The 20484-nt window shown below is 32.9% G+C and overlaps 2 protein-coding genes across 2 annotated transcripts; both read right to left on the bottom strand.

Annotated features, from left to right (window-relative positions):
- Positions 1–605: 605 nt before the first annotated feature.
- LOC121237929 (pentatricopeptide repeat-containing protein At4g16835, mitochondrial) lies at positions 606–3189 on the bottom strand. Its single transcript, XM_041134861.1, has one exon. The coding sequence runs from the start codon at positions 2849–2851 to the stop codon at positions 788–790; it is 2064 nt and encodes a 687-aa protein (XP_040990795.1). The 5' UTR covers positions 2852–3189; the 3' UTR covers positions 606–787.
- A 1725-nt stretch (positions 3190–4914) lies between these two features.
- LOC121237197 (RGG repeats nuclear RNA binding protein A) lies at positions 4915–9986 on the bottom strand. Its single transcript, XM_041133823.1, has 7 exons — positions 9489–9986; positions 7910–8219; positions 7736–7801; positions 7488–7620; positions 6513–6671; positions 6369–6422; positions 4915–5302 (listed from the first exon to the last, which is right to left on the bottom strand). The coding sequence occupies exons 1-7, from the start codon at positions 9670–9672 to the stop codon at positions 5120–5122; spliced, it is 1089 nt and encodes a 362-aa protein (XP_040989757.1). The 5' UTR covers positions 9673–9986; the 3' UTR covers positions 4915–5119.
- Positions 9987–20484: the final 10498 nt, after the last annotated feature.

Here is a 20484-nt window from a genome sequence, read left to right as displayed (position 1 = left end):
GTTTCGTGTAGGAAAATTTTCAAGGGTGTGGTACACAGGATTGAGGTTTACTCTGCAGGATGGGTTGGAATGGCTTTGTCTTAGAAAGGTTTCCTAACTTAAAATAATAATAATAATAATAATAATAATAATAATAATAATTAAAAATTAAATTAACTTCAAAAAAAATTCCTAGTAGTAACCAAAGATCTTATTATTCCTTGTGATTTTTTTTATTACTATTTTATAGAAAGGGTAATAATATATATGCACAAAGTTTTTGACAATTTTTCTAATAATGGAAAAATGGTATATGAATAAATCTTTACAACCTTCTCACACTCCCCACTCTACATTTTTTTTATTTTTTATTATTTTTTTTATCAAATATTTATTATATGAATAATGAATAGAAAATTTGAAAAAATTTTAAAAAAATAAACTAAAAAAAATTTTTAAAAAAATATTAAAAAATTTAAAATTTTTAAAAAAAAATTGGGAGTGTGGTGGAGGTTGTGTAGCAAAACTCATGGTATATATATTATCATTATGTACGTATTCACAGCTTTTATATCATTATGTTGACGTAGTATTATTATCAACATCTGAGTTTGTTATTTTTAAAAAAAAAAATAAAAATAATATTTTATCTAATGGTTAGATGGAAAATGGAGAATGTTAGAAACCGGTGTCTTCTGCAAATTAAACAATATTTTATAGCCAGATCTAAACACAGGACAGGAGTATATTAATGATTTACTCTTCCAAGAAAGACCCATGCATGCACTGGAGGATTTTGCGTGCGAGCTCACCAGTAATCACCACAACTACAAAGACCATCTTTGAAATGATGGAACCTCCTAGTATCTCGAACAATGATTTCCCTTCTTTCAATTGCTGATATGTACTTGGCAGCGCAGTGGCAATCCCCACATACCCTCAAGTTTTTAAAGATCCGGATTGGAGTCCCTGATGGCACTTTAATGAGGCCGAAGGCAATGGCCAATTTCTCACTGTGCCATAATAAAATCTGCTCTTTCTGATCTTCCCCCACATCATGTAATGCAAATTCTAGCTCTGGAAAATAGCCTGCCGACTTCATTTTCTTCTCCAATTCTTTCAGTTTCTCATGTATAAGGTCCAATTCTGGGTGGACCCTATCACCTGACCTAAACTCGTGAACTATATTCTTCACCTCAATCCAACTGTACCCTGGTGTCTTCACTACATTATTTTCTTTCATTGATCTTCGAACTCTAGCAACATGGTCCCATCTGTTCATGGATGCATAAACATTAGCCAGTTGAACATAAGCAGCCGCACTAGCAGAATCAATATCAAGCAAGCTCTTCGCAGCATATTCAGCCAGCTCTGGATTCTTATGGACCCTGCAAGCACCCAAAAGTGTACCGAAAATGGCAGAATGAGGCTTGAAAGGCATTTTCTTTATCAAATCTACAGCTTGAATCAACCTCCCTGCTCGACCAAGAAGGTCAACCATGCATGTATAGTGGTCCGGCTTAGCTTCAACTCCATAATACTTTACCATTAAATCAAAATACTGAACTCCAAGATCTACCAATCCTGCATGGTTGCAAGACAGTAATACCGCAACAAAGGTAATCCAATCTGGCTTCATTCTCTCATCCCTCATTTTATTAAATAAAAGGATAGCTTTTTCACCAGCTCCATGTTGAGCATAACCAGAAATCATTGCATTCCAAGTGACCACATCCTTTGTTGGCATCTCACGAAACAGTCTCCAGGCATCCTCCAACCCCCCACACTTACAATACATGCTAATCAATGAAGTTCCTGCCGTTGTATCACTATATAACGGAGACTTACAAACCAGCTGATGAATTTGTTTACCCAGATGCAATGCAGATAGATTGCTACAGCCCAATAAAGCACTACTCAAACTTGATGGGTTTGGTCTAACCCCAACTACCACCATTTTTCTAAAAAGCTTTAAACCATCTTCTGCTCGATCATTATCAACATAACCTGCAATCATAGCATTCCACGTCACCAAATTTTTCATAGGCATACCTTGAAACATTTTCTCTGCCAATTTAATCTTCCCAAACTTCATATACCCAGTAATCATGGCAGTCCATGCCACCACACTCTTAACTGGAGCCATCTCAAATAACTCCACTGCTGATTCCAAATTGCCACATTCCACATACCCCGAGATCATTGCACTCCAAGACACACTATTCTTCATTGGCATCACCAAAAACAACCCATGTGCCTCTCCCATCTTCCCATTCTGAGCGAAACCTGAAATCATTGTATTCCACGATGCTGTATCCTTAACAGGCATCTTATCAAAGAAAGCCCTTGCAGTGTCTAGATTAGTATTGAGCAAATAACAAGCTAACATGATGTTGTATGAAACAGTATCTGGTTTAGGAATTCCATCAAACAGTTCACAAGCTTCTTTCATCTTCCCGGGTTTTTTTGAATACCCGGCCAAGATTGAATTCCAAGTAACTGTAGTCTTAACTGTCATATTTTCAAACACTTTAAGAGCACAATCCAAATCACCCGCTCGAATATAGCTGCTGATGATTTTATTTGATGAAATCAAATCACTAAAACTAGGTTGAGCAGAGAATGTGGATTTCTTCCGAAAATGGGTGGCGGCGGCAGTGTTTGTTTCCGGTGTCAGGTTATTGGAGGGAACCAAGTGGGTTTTTTGTGGTGAGTGAGAGGAGAAAGTGGCGGGAATGGGTTCCCTGTTTGGATAGGCATGTGGATTTTGGATTGTGAGAGTGGAGAAAGAAGAGGTTCGGCGTTTGGTGAGTGAAAAAAAACTGAAGGAGACAAAGGATTTTCCGTTCCCTGTAATTCTAAAAGCACACATTTGCCATGGTCGGAGACAACGGAAACCTTAGTACGAGGGAATGTTTGATTTGCCTGAAAAGGCACGACTTATAGTCGAAGGTGAGCAGAAATCAACTGCGTTTCAATTCGTGTACTGATATTGTCGAAGAGCTGCAAAATCATGCGGAGTTAATGCTATTAAAGGCATAAGATTGTACAAAAATGGCCTAATCCTCGAAGTTGAATCTCACTTATGTTGCCAAGAGCCGGTGGCATATAACTCGTTCTCCAAATGAAAACGTGAATTCGAACCCCTTGTAAGAGATAAAAGTAAAAATAAAAATCTCACTTGATGAGTTGATGTTCGGTTGAGCGAGGATCGACTAGAAGGAAAAAATTAATTATAAGCGATTTTATACACTAATATGTACATACATTCAATATGATTAGTCAGAAAGTAGATTTTATTGAAAACAGTGCTAATTTGAATTTAGAATATGAAGGCAACAATATTAATGTGCAGATTGGTACGTAAACTTATTTGTAGATAACAAAACTCATTTATAAAAGCAGTAAAAATCATATATATCAGTATTTTCTTTATGAAAATATACATATATAATTATTTTTATAATATTATGTACACGAGAAATACTTTTATAAAATATCAAAATATTTTTAATTTAAAATATAATTATATATAAAACATCTAAAAAAAAGTTCTAGTGTATCATTTCTTTTTTTTCTTTTTTTTTGCGTCATAGATTCACATTTTCATAAAGACATCTTATAAGATTCTCAGCGAGGCTTAGCCTCATTTGCTTACACAAATAAAATGAGATGAGAAATCTGTAAATAATAGTGAAATAATTGGTAAATAATAGTAAAATTGTTTGAGTCGAGATTTTTATGGAATTTTGAAAAATGATAGAAAAAGAATTGAGTAAAAAACTATAAAATTAAAAGGGTTAGAATATAATTTTTTATTTTGAAATTTGAAAAAATTAAATTATTTTTTGTATTTTGTTTGAAAGTTTGGAGAAATTATAATGATTAGATGAAAATTTTAAAATTTTAAAATAAAAAAATATTTGTATTTGAATAGTATTTAGATGTTGAGGTGAGATTAAATAGGATATATGGTTTGAAAGGCTTTTTTAAACCAAAGCAGGGCATGACCGGCATCTTAACTTGAGACGACCAGTAAGATATCCCCATTGTCCCTATTGCCTTGAAACTCAGAAGCTGGATCCTTGTGCTGTCTTTCCTAAAGCTTTTCAGGGACTTTGAAGGAGTTAGTTGCGTTAAGAAGAGAACTGAGAGAGACACGGTCAAAAGAGTGGCTGAGAAAGGGGCAGCCATGAATACAAGAAGAGTCTCCAGTGTAAATATACATACCATTTTGGTTGTAAATAGACTTCAGAACACACACACACACACACAATTCTCACATTGTTTGTCTTAACATTGCAAGATTAAAAAAACTACCATACCAATGTTGAGTAAAAAGGATTACTGACTTGCAATCGTTGAATTCAACCAATTCTTACCAGCAACCAAACGATATTCAAACATAAATACTTTCCTTTTGCCGCTAAACCGGTCCACGATTGAATCGCCAAGGTGGTTAGCAATGTGAAAAGGATTCACTAAACTTGCTCGACCTTTGACTCGAACAAATTCATGTCTGAAGAGCTTGAACAATTTTTTAATCAGCAAATCCCAGCATAATAACTCATCCAAACCCCGCGCCTTTTGACCATTAACGGCTGCTAACACGAATCAGTCCGGTATTATCTTTTTATTTTTTTTTTGGCTTCACTGGCTACATAGAATAATTCCAGCCTTAGCCAAACTTGACCAAAGTTCAAGTCTCTAGGGTCGGTGGTAAATCACACACATTGCTACCAAATGTTCAAAAGATTCAACTTCATTCACAATTCTAAAAGCAAAAGGAGAAAAAGCTCTGCATCAACTTTGGCTGCAGGTTTTCCATAAGAGTATTCTCCTGATTGATTCAGACCTTTTTAGTCTGCAGTAGTTTAATTCTAAAGCTCTTCCATTCTTTTCAAGCATTAAAAACCGAATACACAAAAGACAAGATACCCAAAAACAACTGTGTTCTCACTTCTCACCTATTTCAAATCAAAACTGGTGCATGATTTCTCTGTCCAAAAATAAGATCTGAATATACACTCAAAACATAATATTAAAGGTAGTTTATAATATGCCTGTCAATAGACTACCACTCAAAACTCCTGAAATGATAAGACACCAGAGAGAGAGAGAGAGAGAGAGAGAGAGAATCTCATTTAGCACCCAAGGAGGGGAACTGCTGCTGATCCTCAATGGCAGGTGCTCCTGCATTGCTCCTGTTGCTTCCACTAAATCCACCTCTTGGACCACCACGACCACGGCCTCGACCACGACCCCCAGGGGTATTGTACCTCTCCCCTTCAGCAGGCTTTAGAAACTCATTTATGCTGACAGACTACACAAGTAACAATCAATTAATAAGAGAGCCAACAAAGATATATGAGATAATTAGCAGTATAAAACAACCAAGAAATCAAGTACTTAGATCTGATAAAATGGGAATTAAAAACATTTCTTTTGATAGGTGATAAGATGGGAATTAGAAACATGTACGGTAATCCCAACAGAAGAATAAATAAAAAGAATGCTCAAAACAAATAATTTTCATGAAAACAGGTATGAAGAAATATATTCTACACGTTTAACTTCAGCATTATGGCATCATAATATATGGCCAAGTCGCTGTAACTATTTCCAACTATGAGCAAGAAAAATTTGTACAAACAGTCAAGGAATACAATTTGCGGGATATATATTCTGACCACGTTAAGCATGACTTCATAAAGCCAAATAAAGTATAAGCTGAAGAATGTACTCATCAGTGAACATCTGAAACAGTAAATCGGTAGCTCTGAGTGCAAGCACGGCAAACAAAATTCAAATGAGGACAAGAATGACACCCTTAATGATGATGCTTCCAAGTCCAGCTCTGCTGAGGCTGAGCAGATATTGAGTTGGTCCAATATACAATAAATAGTATGTGTGATGACAACACAGATAGGTATCACCATCTCCAGATACCTTTTTTTTTATGACGGGAGAACCACCTCACGGCAGAGCCCTTAGGACTCACCCATGGAACCTAAACCCCCGGGGAGACTAGAACAGCAACCCACCGCCATGACCTCCCACTTAAATCGCAGTTTGATCCTAGGGGCAACCAAACCTGTGACATGGGGCTTATGCACACAAGTTTACCCTTACCACTTGGGCTACCCACGGGTGGGTACTATCTCCAGATATTCAGTCACATTGTGATATATCCCCCATCTCCAGATGGCAGAAATTGTAAGTTTGACAAAGACATCACAAAACATGTAGCATCAAATTAAACCTTTTTCTTTTTGCTCAACAGAATGACATAAATAGCATGGACCATACTGACTACTTAAAAACAGCAGTCCCACCATGGCTGCTTAGAGTAAAAACAGAAAAATTTCAATAATAAACAATAAGCATACCTTTTTTGCTTTTTCTTCTTTTTCAGCCTCTTTATGTTTGTCCTTCTCAGAACCCTGACAAGCAAACACTAACGAGTCAACATACTGCATAAAGCATATAAAATGAAACATGGTAGCATACTTTCAGAGTTTCAAAGGTCTCACCAGTTTGATAAAGATGTCATCATTGCCCTTCTTACTTGAGAGCTGCTGCATGGACTCGAAGTCCTTGTCCAGGTCAACCTTTCTTTCCTGAGTCTTTAGTGCAAGCAGAGCCTTTCTCTTCTCTTCAAGTACCTTCTCATACTCTTCTAAAGTCATCTCCTATTAAATAAACAAGAATATAATGCAATTTTAGGACGAGTAATTCCTGGAAGCTTTCACACAACCATGCAAATTAATCTGAAATTGATAAAAACTATTCAGATACATAAATCTCCACAAAAGCTGAACTTATACACCAAAAATAATAGACCTCCTAACATTGCTACTGGGTCCACAATATCAGTTTTTTATAACTGGAACAAACGGATATTGGAATTTGATTTAAAAATTAAAAAAAGAAAAAAACCAAACAACTGCCACCCCTTATCAAACAAAAATATACTAAAACCACACTTGAGTGTCAAACATGATGAGAAAAATATCTAAACAATCTCAAAAAAAGTATTTTATTGTCTCTCATCAAGGTATAAATGTCTGTACACCATAACTCAGAGTTGCTCATTAAGCTGGCCTCATCCCGTACTCAATCAGGTAGACAATCTAATCAAATCCCAGATTGCAAAATAAGGATGAAAATAAACAAAACAAAAACAAGAGAGAAAAATATGACAGATGCTCAATCCATAGCACCACAGTACAATGTATGAAATTTTGGAGACAAGCAAAACATGCACACAGCTTGCATTTGTGAAGTTGCAGCTTAAATGATTGTTTTCAAATAAAGGGTTATAAATCCATATCATAAAGCTTTTCTCGGGATATATACCATCATAGATTCATAATTCCCAATTAGAGAAATGAACATATTTTCCAGCATTTAGACCTTAGGTCCTTTGTCTTTACTTTTTCTTACCATTCCCACAACATAGTAGCAAAGTCTGGATAGCAGACATCCTGAACAGTAAGATCTTTTACCTTATCTTCAGGCTCCTTCTCCTCGGATCCATTGTCAGGATTCTCTTTGTTATCATCACCAGCATTTTCCCCTCCCAATGCCTTCTCAGCACCAACAATCTTATCATTTTCAGTGATAGGCTCCTCAGCATCCTTAATTTGGAAAAAGAGTATAGATATACATAAAAGATATCCTATCTTATTGAAACTTGATAAACATATTATCACTTACGAAGACATATGGATAAAGTGACAACAAAGATGCTTACGGAGCTATTTCATCAGAAGGAGTCCCCCAATTAGCCCGACCAGCTCCTTCGCGTTTGGTCTCATTCCTGTTAGTAAAACATAGAATTAATCAGTGAAATAATAAACTAGATAAATCTATACATGAATTATGCCATCTACAGTATTATTGAAAAATTTGTAATAAAAGCACTTACCCACGTCCAGTCCCACTGCGACGTTCATATATCCTACGTGGCCGCTCGCCTTCAACATCCTCTCCATTGCTAAAACCACCACGACGACCACCACGGAAGAAACCACGTGAACCACCAGAGCCATGCCTCTCAATGGGCCTCCCTGCTCCTCCCTCTTCATTTGGCCTATAGCCTCCAGAAAAACCATTTTTCTCGACAGAGTTATTCTCATTATTAAAATCTCGATTAAAGCCACCACCACGTCCACGCCCAAATCCACGTCCACCACCCCGTCCCCCTCCACGCCCCACTTCATTCTTTCCTTCCCTCACTAATCACAAGAAAGAAGACATGTTAAGCTAAGAGAGATGCATATCAAAAAAAGAGAGATGCATATAATCACACAAAAATTATTGAGATAATGCAACCTCAATTTATAAAAATAAATTGAGAAAATATGCATAAAAATATTGTCTGTAGGAGCTCAACAAAGATCGCATAAAAATATATAGCAGTAAAATTGTTTCATGCTCTTGATGGATATTTACAAAAGAGCTTCTTACTTTCCGTTCCGTTTCGGGACACAATACTAGATTAAAGCATACATAACCAGTTAAAAAATTTGAAACCAGCAACAAGGAGTGTGTGCAATTGGCCCAGCCCAATATGCCTCAATGGACTGAGCTCTCATCTTCGAAAAGAATTCAATGCAAAAATCCAATTTCCTTTCTTTCCTGTACTTAAAAACAAATATAGGATGATAAGACCAAATATGATAGACACCATGCACATAGAAAGCACATAAACAAGTTCCTAGACTTCAGATACATAACTAACCAAACAATTACACATTAGTTCCAAACCATCCAAGTGAGTATTCAACTGCAATTATTAAAATAACACAAATAACATCAGAACAAATACCAAACGAAAAGACAATATCTGAACTCAAAGTCAAAATACATCACTTCATGCTAATAGTTTTTTTATTGTTTAGTTACCATCGGCCCTGTTGTTTTGGATGCAATGGTGCTTTCTTATTATTTTACTTATCCATTACACATTCCAGTCCTCTCTTTGGTTGCTAGAAAATTAAGTAAAATGGGAAAAAGATAAAACCTTCGAATATTAAATATTGTTTCGACTTAGTTAAGGAGGGTGGACAAACAGATCTCCGTCTAGACGTGTTAAGCAAACACAGATTATAATCAGCGCCAATTCCAACAAATGTACTTTGCTATTATATAACCCAGCAAGAGCTACATCATACAGCTGCATGTGAAATGACATGCCACCAAACCTTAACAAAAATGCACAATAACGGAAACCCAATTCAGTCGGCAGGATACAGAATCACAAAACCGTGAAATACAAAATGGACACAAATAAACAAATATAAGTGCACGTATACAATAACAATGAATACAACAAAGTAAGCCTACTGAAACTAATACAGATACAATCGCTAGGTAACTGAATCGACAGCTTAACTCATGCTAAAAACTTCATATTGTCAACACAAATGAATCCACTATGCCAAAAAAAAAAAAGGATGAAAAAACAGGGAAAATAAACGATAACAATGGAAATCAAATCTCACCCGCTTCAGCAGGAGGCAGTGGCTTGGATGGCAGTTTGGCCGGCTTAGCCGGCTGAGCAGTGGATAGAGCTTGGGCTTGGGGTTTCTTTGGCGGCACCAGCTTCTGCTGCTGAGCGGCGAGAAGCTGACTCGGGTCCTCGTTGTCGTCATCACCCAATAGATCAAAAGGGTTCGTGGATGCCATTTCTTTGCGCTCCAAATGGAAAACCCCTAACTTTAAGAACCGTAAACAGCAACCACGAAACCCTAGTGCTTAATCAGCTCCATGAAAAGCCGATCTTAGATACAAATGATATTTCTGAGAAAAGAGAGACAGAATCGCAATAACGTTAAAACAAGAGAGTGAGCGAGAGATTCTGGAAGCTCTAGAAAACCCTAGCCAATGCGGCAGAGAAGAGTGAGAGTGGCTGGACCTAACCTTAAAAACCCTAACTAGAAATGATTGTGTACGGGCGACTTCACTCAAAAATAAAATGAGCTCCACTACAGACCGCGAGACCGATAGTGCTGATAGCCTGATACGATGTTCATAAATTTCCGTTTTGTTTTTTAGTAAAGCTACGCATGAACTCGTAGCCGCAGCAAACCAAACAAATTTTTTTTTCTTTTTTTTTTTTAACCGCAGCACTCAGCACATCTTACATAAAATGTGCTGCGGCTAGTAGCTGATACGAATAATTTTTTTTATTTTTTGAAGTATTGTAGTGCTATTGTTAAAAAAAATAATAATAAAATAAAATTATACTATTTAATATAATGAATAATTCTATTTATCATTCTCACACACTGTACATTATATCTATTTTTATTTTTTTTATAAAAAATATATAGTATATAAATGATAAGTAAAACAACTCAATTAGTTTAACAAGAATAAAATAAAATAAAAAATAATTTTAAAATATGTAAAATATGTAGTGCGAAAAAAAAAATCTATTCATCATCATAACTTCCATCATCTTCTCATCATCCCATGATGTGGTATTAGATGATAGGTTTATAAGTGAAATATAATAAATAATCTTCAATCATCTAATGACACATCATAAGATGATGGAAGGATGATAAAAGTTAGGATGATGAGTAGCATTACTCGGTATGGGATGATGAGTAACATCCCTCTAATATAATATGGGTTTTACTATAAAGAAATCTAGTGTGCAATACACCACTTATAGTGAAACTTATTATAATTTAAAAGAATCAAAGAGACCAATCATTTTTTGTATAGTTAACTTGAAAGGTTTCCATATCAGCAATGTTATCGATGTATTAAGAAAATGATAATGATATCTTTACACTTCCTTTACTATTGTTTTACGATCCAACTTTTTTTTTTTTTTTTTTGGTTCGTTTTGCTATTTAAATCTGGATTAAAAATATCAAAATATGACCTTCTTCCATAATCTAGAAGAAAAAATTCAATCAACTAATATAATCATTTAATTTAATTAAGAATAAATTCAATTTTATAAAAATTGACTCAAAGAATAAAAGAACGTCAATTTTTATAAAATTAAATTTATTTTCTTCTAAATTATATAAGAATGTCATGTTTTGAAATTTTTAATCCAAATTCAAATAACAAAACGAACAAAAAAAGAAGTTAATAGTAAAGCAGTAGTAAATGAGGTGTAAGTGTATCATTACCCTTAAAAAAACTGTGCTAAATAGATTTTCTCATATAATATATTATATCTATTAATCTTATTTCCTTAAACCATTTTAAGATTTGAATTTATTTTTATAAAATATTTTTATGACTAAAACATTTATCTTTTCATTTTTTAAACTATTTTAATTTGTTCACAAATATATAACCATAATATATTTCATGTAAAGTTGAAAACAAAAATTAATAAATGATTGTGACAACGATAACTCTTATGGAAACTACGCATATGGCTATTCAAAACTAGAAAAAGAAAAATTGAAATTTCATAAAATATGACAGCTAGGAAAAGATTAATTTTTAAAAGATTATTACCACTAAGATCAAACAAGTATTTAAAATATGACGGATAGTAATTATATGAGTCTTTAAAGTACAATAGTTAAATAAAACAAAGTTTCAAAAATATTATTATTGAAAACCAAAGAAAAATAAATAAATAGAGTAAGAAACAATAGAGAACAAGGGTGTATAACATTTTGAAAATGTAGATAACTAAAACAGAAAAATGATGATATTTTGCAAAGTTTTGGCTAAACTTTAGGCGAAGGAATTTGAATGTTAGATGGTAGAAAAATAGTCAAGTTCTTTTATTTACATATTCAATTCTCTCATCACATTTAATATAGTAAAAGTTTTACATTTTCCTTCCAGAATTCTCTCTCACTCAAAAAAAAAAAAAAAAACCTTCAAATATAAGTTTCGCTGGCTTCCTCCAGCCTTCCCCCTCTCATTCCCTCATTTCCTCATTTCTCCTTTCTCCTCCTCTTTCTCCCACTCCTTCTCCCGCTCCTTCCTTCATTTATCATTTATCATCCTCCTTCTCCATCTATTTCTCTCATTTCTTAGTTTATTTTTCTTCCTTCAATACATAAAAAGTCATATCTACAGTTTTCCGACAACTCTCGAGAGACATGCACAGTGCAAGAAGACTCACAAGCCGTAAATCGTTCAGAGTATAGTGGCGATTTTGCAGAAATCACCATGCGTGGTCCTCATGCGCCGTTCACAACTGCATGTGGTGTTCACGCGCCACCACTTCCAACAGTTCTTTTCGCCACACGTGCACAAATCACCGGAATTGCCACAACCAAATCTCTCAGATTTGACGTTTGTAGTTGAAAAGAGACAAGTTATTTGCCTTCACGCGCCTTAAAAGTCTGCCGAAGTTGATCCAAACTATAATCCATTATTTTTCGTTCTTGTTTTCCTTATTGTATAGTAAAAATAAAAAAGAAGTTCGTCCCTTGGACGGTTTGTCTATAGAGGTTGAGTCATTCCTTTTTATGAAGGGTGAGATTAAGTCTTTGTTTAGCCAAAGTGTTGTCTCTTGGACGCTTGTCTGTAGAGAGTATCAGCAACAGTGTCGTCCAGACCAGTCCAGTAGTGTACTGGTGGAGCTCCAAAGGGTTGATATGAGGATATTTTCGCATGTATTTGGTCATGAATATAAGTTTCTCTTCACAAATGAATGAATGATGACATTTTTATTAAAAAAACATATTTCTTATGTTCTATTTGGAACTTGAAAATTTCTCTAATTTTTTAAAATTGTTAAAAGAATTTTGAGATATAAATTGTATCAATTTTTATGAAAGTAAATTTTATATTAGATCCATCTCTCCACCTAAGTAAAGTTTGCAAAGTTTCTCATCAATAGCATGGAAACAAAAAAGAGTAAAGAGAAAATTAAGATGTTCCATCAAATTTTATATATAAATATACTACCATTGACACTCTTTTTTAAAAGTTATGTTTATTATATAATGGTTCAAGATGTCATAACTTAGTTACATGTTATTATTTTATATAGTAAATTTAACTATCTATCTTTCTTGCTCATGACTACTATTAGTATTAATTTTATAATTTGTATTAAATTCTTAACACCTATCTTCACGTGTTGGACAATCTTTCTCTTAATGAGTGGCCTAACATATAAAATATTTAATTAAATGAGTAGAGTGTAGAGTCGAGATTCAAACTCAAGACTTCTGCTTTGATACCATCTGAAAGATAAAGATAAGCATATGAAATGGGTATTAAAAACATTTATCAAGATATGTTGGTAAATGAGATGATATGAGAAATTTTCAAAACTTCTCATAATTTTCTTTCCAAACATCATTTAAACATAAAACACTTTTCAATTTTAAATTTTTAACTTTTTCTAATGATTATGTAATCATTACAACTTTTATAAATTTCAAAACAAGACACAAAGAGAAATTATATTTGCAGTCATATGGTGTACAAGTCTTACGCACTTTCTTTGAAAAAAGTAGATCAATCTATGACCCACATGAAAAAATTATTTTTTAATGGTGAATCCCACTTTTTTAAAATGAAATGTGCGAAGCTTACACATTCTAAGACTGTACCTAATATTATTCAAATAAAAAAATCAATACAACTTTTTCAAAATTAAAAACAAAAATAATATAAATCATTTCTCTCTCATTTCCTAAAAATAATATTCACTACAACAAATACTTGTTTTTCTAGTGATGAATTGTGGTGGCAAAAACCCTCACTGCCGTGGGAAATTTTTTTTTCCCACAAATTTTGATCGTGGGGAGCTCATTGAATAAAATTGGTGAGATAAAGTGTTTTTCTCCACCAAAAGCTCAACTCATAGGAATACTTACATTTTCCCATCAGATTAGTCGCGAGAAAAAAAATTATTTCACCGTGAAAAATATGATGGCTTTTGACAATAAATCGTGAGAAAAAAGTATTTCCGACAAAATAAATTCATGGCAAATGCTATTTTTGGCAAACTAATTCGTCAAAAATTTCTATTTATGAAGAACTCTTATTGCGAAAAATAATCACTTTCGACAAATGCTAAAAGATTTCAGAGAGAAAAAAATGAGACTGACACAAAAATAATCTTAAGAAATAGTCTAACATAGACTAAAATAAATATATCCGAATCTTGGAGATCCAAATTCACACTTTTAATAATTTCAAAAAAACATGTAAAATTATGCTAACATGTTTATAATAAAAACTCTTAATGAAAACCCAATAGCCACAAGAAAAATAATCTTGGCTTTATATGATGCTGGATAATCCTCTGCAGGGCGTTTTTTCAACTTTGAGGTGCTCTGGTGGGATAGGAGGCATTTGATAGTCGGCCTTCTCGATAGATGGTACATCTCCAAAGGCATTCACAAACTAAAAAAAATATATGTAAGAACACAAGACTTTGAAGCAACATGTTCGGTGTTTGCAATACTAGAAGATATTAACTTTGATGAAAACTAATTTCTAAAATAATTTCTAAACTGCAATCTAAAACAAAATGTGTATGCACACATGCAAACGCGAGAGAGTACTGACCTCAAGAATTGCAATTGGACATGCTCAAGTATTATTAGATTAATGTTGGAATTATTGTAAACTTGTAGATAGTTGTAGGCTTGTAGCTCTTAGCCAAAGTAAAGTAGTGACAATGGATGAATATTTCATTTGTAAGACAAGTGATTGTCATTTGCTATTTACAAAGAAAAACACACACACACATACTCTTGAAACATAATTTTTCAAAAGGGAATGTTGAAGAAATTAAAAACATACTTCAAAGGCATTGAACTCTGTAAGACTGGGTGCACCAAAGTGTTTGGACAGCATATTGCAAACCATATGAACTTCAACTTCATGTCCCAACAGCATCCACATCAAGAATCAATCCAGATTCTTAGAAGTATTCAAGAAAATTTAAAAACATGTAGCCTCAAGTATAATTTTAGATAGACCCTCACCTTGGAGTTCGGGAAAATTTAGGATGGATATCTTCAATAATATTTGCACTTTATCTGCTTGATGGAAGTAAACAAGATAACTAGTTCAGTTCAGTTAATGTCAATGGAGGAGCACTAAGCAAGTGATATTGTTGCATAACGCGGTTGCCTCCTGCCTAGCTGCCTCGTTCTTCACATTATAAAGAGAGATATCAGTTGCATGCATGCTGCACATCAAAAGATTGGCATTCCACGCACTACCATGGCCACATGATTGATACAATCCACAAAAAGCATTTCACACATTGCAATCATAGAATCAAAGACAGAGCAAGGTCTAGTGGATGAGCACTAAGTAAGTGATATTGTTGCATAACGCAATTGGGACAATAAACAAAAAAGAAATTCTGCAAATATGTAAAGATAAAAATATCATGCAACTTTCCGACCTTATTAATGTATTTAAAGCTTCAAAATTATAAAGGCAACCCTTCTAAGTGAAATGCAATAAAAACACCATGCCTTTGCCTTCCTAGATTATGCACTAATCAGAGTCCAACCACATATGGAAGCAAAGCACATCATGTTACTTTCTTTCCAAGTGATTAGGGCTAATTCAGTCCAACCACGCAGAGTTATAATTGAGAGTTTATGGACTTATATATTAAATCTATACTATTTACATACTCAAATATCAAGTACACCTAAAGCCAAAGATTAAACATTAAATCTGTCCAAATGCATACCATGCACTCCATTGCAATCCAAACCACCACATAGATAAGATTTGCCCATACAATTTATACACATACACCCCACATTCACAAATCTTTATAAGTTATAATTCATGACTCCACAAAACCACAACGATATATCACTTCAATAATTAGGTACTAGCTCACATCATGTCACTCCAATATTTCATATACACAACTTAAACTCATAAAACATACTAACATACTTGCTGCCCATGTACACAAATATACATATTCTATCTATTTAACACTTGAGCTCCACACAAATCCATTACACAATCAAATAGTCATATAAACTTCATATTACATCCAATATGCATAAAAATCAATACACCCAACCTTCACAAACACTTTACTCAATTTACAGGCCTCTTGGTAATACATACATATTCCCAAGTTACCATCCAATACAAACACACAATCCATAACAAGTTCTCAATCAATACATCACTCCCTCGTTGTTTATTGAAACCAACATGTTCAATATATAAAATCTGTCCCTATCATTTATACACCAACTTAAACACAATCACGACATTGTGCAAGCTTCATTCATACAATACATTCAATGTACAAAAATCTATCCAACCACTAATATCAACATACAAATGTTTTAAGTTTCATACACCAACATTCCCAACACTTCACATGGCAATTGACTATTTCACAAACTATAGAATCATCCCCTCATGTCACATAGCATGACACATAACAATTACACATTTATCACATCTTCTCAATTATCACAATCAATACATTCAATATATATATACAATTAGAGTTAGTCTACATACAGTCTCTAAATGGAGACTGCTCATGCAAACTCATACAATTATGTCTAAAAAAATTAAAATTATAATAATATTATTTTTAAAATGATGATTTTTCCTTTTACCTCATTCATCAATGAGACTACACACGTAGCCCCCACCCAGGATTGCAAATAGAAATTCTCATACAACTATACACATACTATCAATTTATTACACATATAAACTCAATATCCAACAACCTACCAATTTACAACATTTTGTTAGCTCAACTACAAACTTCCTTAGTTTATAGAATTAACACCATATCATGCAACTACACACAAATATATTTAAACTCATTATCCATTTAAACTCAATATACAACAAAACAACACCAAACAAACATACTAAATCCATGGCCCATTCAAACTCCACGCACAACAAACCAACAGAATCCCCTACTTCACAATCTTCATGCTTCACCTACAACTCCAATTCAATCTCAACCACGCTTCACTTCTTCTAATTCTATCACAATCGATACAGTCAATATATATAGAAAATCTATCCAATTCAACACAATACTATTTTAACTTCACAACATAACATTTTCTAAAGAGTTAATTACCCTTTGTCCTCTGGAGCTTTCACTCAATTCATAATATACTTACAAAACTAATAATTGCATCAAAGTGGACTCTCGAACTTTCAAAACTTTTCAATCCCCCCTTTCGTCTACCAGCAGTGTCAAATCTAAAGGAAATTCACTGCACGTGCTGCTCATGTGCATAACATTCACTGCAAAGATGTAATTTTTATCTAATTTTTTTTTCAGAAGTACTACATATAATCACAAATAGATCCCACAAAATTATTAAATCTATAAACTGACACTACTTTATATGATACGTTAAATCTTACACAATATATTTCATAATATATTTCACAATACATATTTTAAAGTAAGAATATTTTTGTAAAGTGATGTGTATTTATAAAATATTTTACTAAACTATCTATCGTTTTAAAACATGATTATATAATAGGTTGTGAAGAGTAATACGTGTTTATCATTCTTCATATAGAAAAGTGATTTCGGAGAGTGATGTGAAAGTGGATATTTGGTGGGTTGATGCATGGTGGGGTTAGGGTAAGAACCTCCAATTAATGGAAGTAGCATTAATCTTTTGCCCAGAAGACAAAACTAATAAGTTTTGACAATGTCCTTTTTGGAGAATGATGCATCATCCACTAAATTTGATGATTGGGTTTAGGTGTACGTGAGGGAGATGGGCCAGTATTTTTGAAATTGACATAAGAGCATTTTTATTAGATTAGTTAAAATTAAAAGATATTTTTGATGAATATAAGAGAAATTTAATTTTTAATTATTTCATTCACATAAATTTTTATATTGGAATAATTATTTTTTAATTATATAATAATAAAATAATATAAGATAAATTTAATTTTAGTTATTCACATCAAATCTCTACATTAGATTATACATTTATTCATTATATAGTAATGAATATCTAATAATTTCAAAAATATTTAATTTTTTAATTATTAATTTTTTTAATTTTATCATATTTTACTATTCTACCTATTATATATTAATTAATAATCATATTCTTATTAAATTAATATATCACTAACTCAAATTAATATATCAGTTGTGCTAAAATATGTGATAGAAAGAAAGTGAGAGAGAAATAATTAATAAAATATGTATTTGATATATGTACAGTAACCTTTAAATTTGGAAAAACTTTTGAAAGTCACTGTAGTTAAATTCCAAATATTTGGAATTTGACTAATCCAATGTGAGTATATTTTGCTCTCTAATAGCTAAATACTCATTAGATTTAGCTTTTAGTTAATCTAATGAGAGTGATATAAGACACCAGTAATGAATATAGTTGAAATTAAGGGAATTTGGCAATTTCAAAAAATGGTCAATTTATCATTATTTTACAACTTTATATAAAATAATGGATAATTTCATAATATTAAAAATTATTTGTAAAACAGTGACATGATTATGGACTTGTTTGTATAGAGAAACGATCTCATTTCATTATTACAACTTTTTCATATTTTCACGTAAAATATAATAACTAATTCAACTTTTTCAAATCTCAAAACAATAATAATATTAAAAAATAATATTCTAAGAATATTTTATTCAATTCATCTAAAATCATCTCATCTCATCATCCGAACGAGCCTATGATCGATCAATTGACTGAAAATAAATTGCAAAATAATTATAAAAACAATTGAAAGGGTATCTTACCTTCACAATAATTTTATTTTTGTTATGATATATTGACAGTATGTATTACTTTGGTCTCTAGAGTCTAAAATCCTTCGAAAAAAAATACAAGTTCCCTCGCCATTATCTCATGCTCAACTACTAAATCGTTGATTGCTAAATTAAACTCCAAATTAATTTGTGCCTCTCTGTGAGATATCATTTTGAAGATCAGTAATGCATTAAAATCCTTTATAATCAAGCATTTTCCTCTAATTTAGTGGCATGTTTAAAAGAAAAAACTGTTGCAGATTTTTCTTTTGTGTGCTGCTTTTTGTTTTTAATTAACTGTTGGATTACTGCAGACTTCTTGTTATTGTTTGTCTCTTCGCACCCACGTAAAAAGTCTCGCCAATAAAAAATCCACAGAGTTGAGTATTTTTTTTTTTTTTTGGATTATTGTTATATGTAATTATAATGTTTTTTAAAAGTTTATATATAAAATCTATTTTTTCGGTTTAATTATTTGAAATTCAAGTTTTAAATTTTATAATTTTCAGCATATAAAAAACTAATACGTAGATATATAAATTTTTTATAAATTTTTCTTAAATATAATTAACATTTTCTTCTTCTTGTGGCTTTGTATTTCAAACCTTTGAAGAATTCTATAACTTGCTTATTTTTAACTCCAAGGGTACTAATATATATAAGTTGGAAGATCAAGTCGCATACCACATTATATATGTAATGCTAATCCCCTAAAAAATATTGTAAAGGCGATTTTAATTATTTAAACGAGTCTAAAAATAAAAGAAGAATGTTATATATAGTTTTAAGGTACTTAAGGCCTGCGTCTTCTTTTTGAAAAAAATAAGATCTACATTAAAAAATAATTTTTAATGTGAATCTCAAATTTAACCACATTTTTCAAGTCAACCAATTTTCTAATTATGATTTGTCTCACGAGGTATCGCAAAATTTTGATCAATTAGTGTCTTTTGTAATTTTTTTATTCTCATTGAACGATTAGATATATATATTATTCGGGAAAATGATATTTTGTACCCTCAATTAATATCCAAAATTAATAATCAACATCCTAAACTAGAGTTTTTTATGGTTTAATTTGCACCTTTTAGATAGATTTGATCATTAAGAACAACCAACAATAAGATACGTGGCACAATTTTTGTTTAACGGTTAGACCTTAATAGATGTAAATTACTAACATTTCTTTTAATTTACGGTAAGAACCAGATTTTATGAATTAAGCTTTTGCAAGGGAGAGAACTTGCCACATAGATTGGTTTGAAAGAGCTGGGCACCCCCCATCCGTCTGCCCCCACTTGGCCAGTCGGGTACTCCCAGCTGTCATATGCTGAGGTGCCCCCCACCTACACCTAAAAACTCAGGCGGGGACTGGATTTGGGCTAGGCCTAGGCCTGCCCGTGCTGGACCCCATCCGTCTACATATATATAATTATTTTCTTTAACAATACATTGTTGTTTTTAGATTATTATTTTTTTTTGTAAAACCCCAAAACGATGTCATTGTAATTTAGGATTTCATTAATTCGTATAAAAAGTCATCTCATTCCCCCCACCCAAGCCCTCTCTCTCTCTCTCTCTCTCTCTCTCTCTCTCTCTCTCCCCTTTGTTTTAGTATTTTATGGCATTATTGTCGCCTCAGCCGATCATTGTCGTCGTCGCCATCATGGTCTCTCTCTCCCTCTCGCCATCACCCCGAGTTGACATCTCTCTTTTTGGTCACTGGTGATTGGTGGCAGTGGGCACTCTATATTTACCAAGGT

This window comes from Juglans microcarpa x Juglans regia, chromosome 6S (assembly GCF_004785595.1).
Source record: "Juglans microcarpa x Juglans regia isolate MS1-56 chromosome 6S, Jm3101_v1.0, whole genome shotgun sequence".
NCBI classification, from domain to species: domain Eukaryota; kingdom Viridiplantae; phylum Streptophyta; class Magnoliopsida; order Fagales; family Juglandaceae; genus Juglans; species Juglans microcarpa x Juglans regia.
Note: the sequence above shows the minus strand (reverse complement) of the source record. Positions and strands in the feature narration are given on the sequence as shown.

Excerpts from the sequence above, each read along its gene's own strand:
- LOC121237929 (XM_041134861.1), bottom strand. The coding sequence starts at position 2,851 with ATGTGTGCTTTTAGAATTACAGGGAACGGAAAATCCTTTGTCTCCTTC.
- LOC121237197 (XM_041133823.1), bottom strand. The coding sequence starts at position 9,672 with ATGGCATCCACGAACCCTTTTGATCTATTGGGTGATGACGACAACGAG. Across the intron at positions 8,220-9,488 it reads ACTGCCTCCTGCTGAAGCGG|TGAGGGAAGGAAAGAATGAA; the intron begins GTGAGATTTGAT and ends TCTTGTGATTAG. Across the intron at positions 6,423-6,512 it reads ATGACATCTTTATCAAACTG|GGTTCTGAGAAGGACAAACA; the intron begins GTGAGACCTTTG and ends TTTGCTTGTCAG.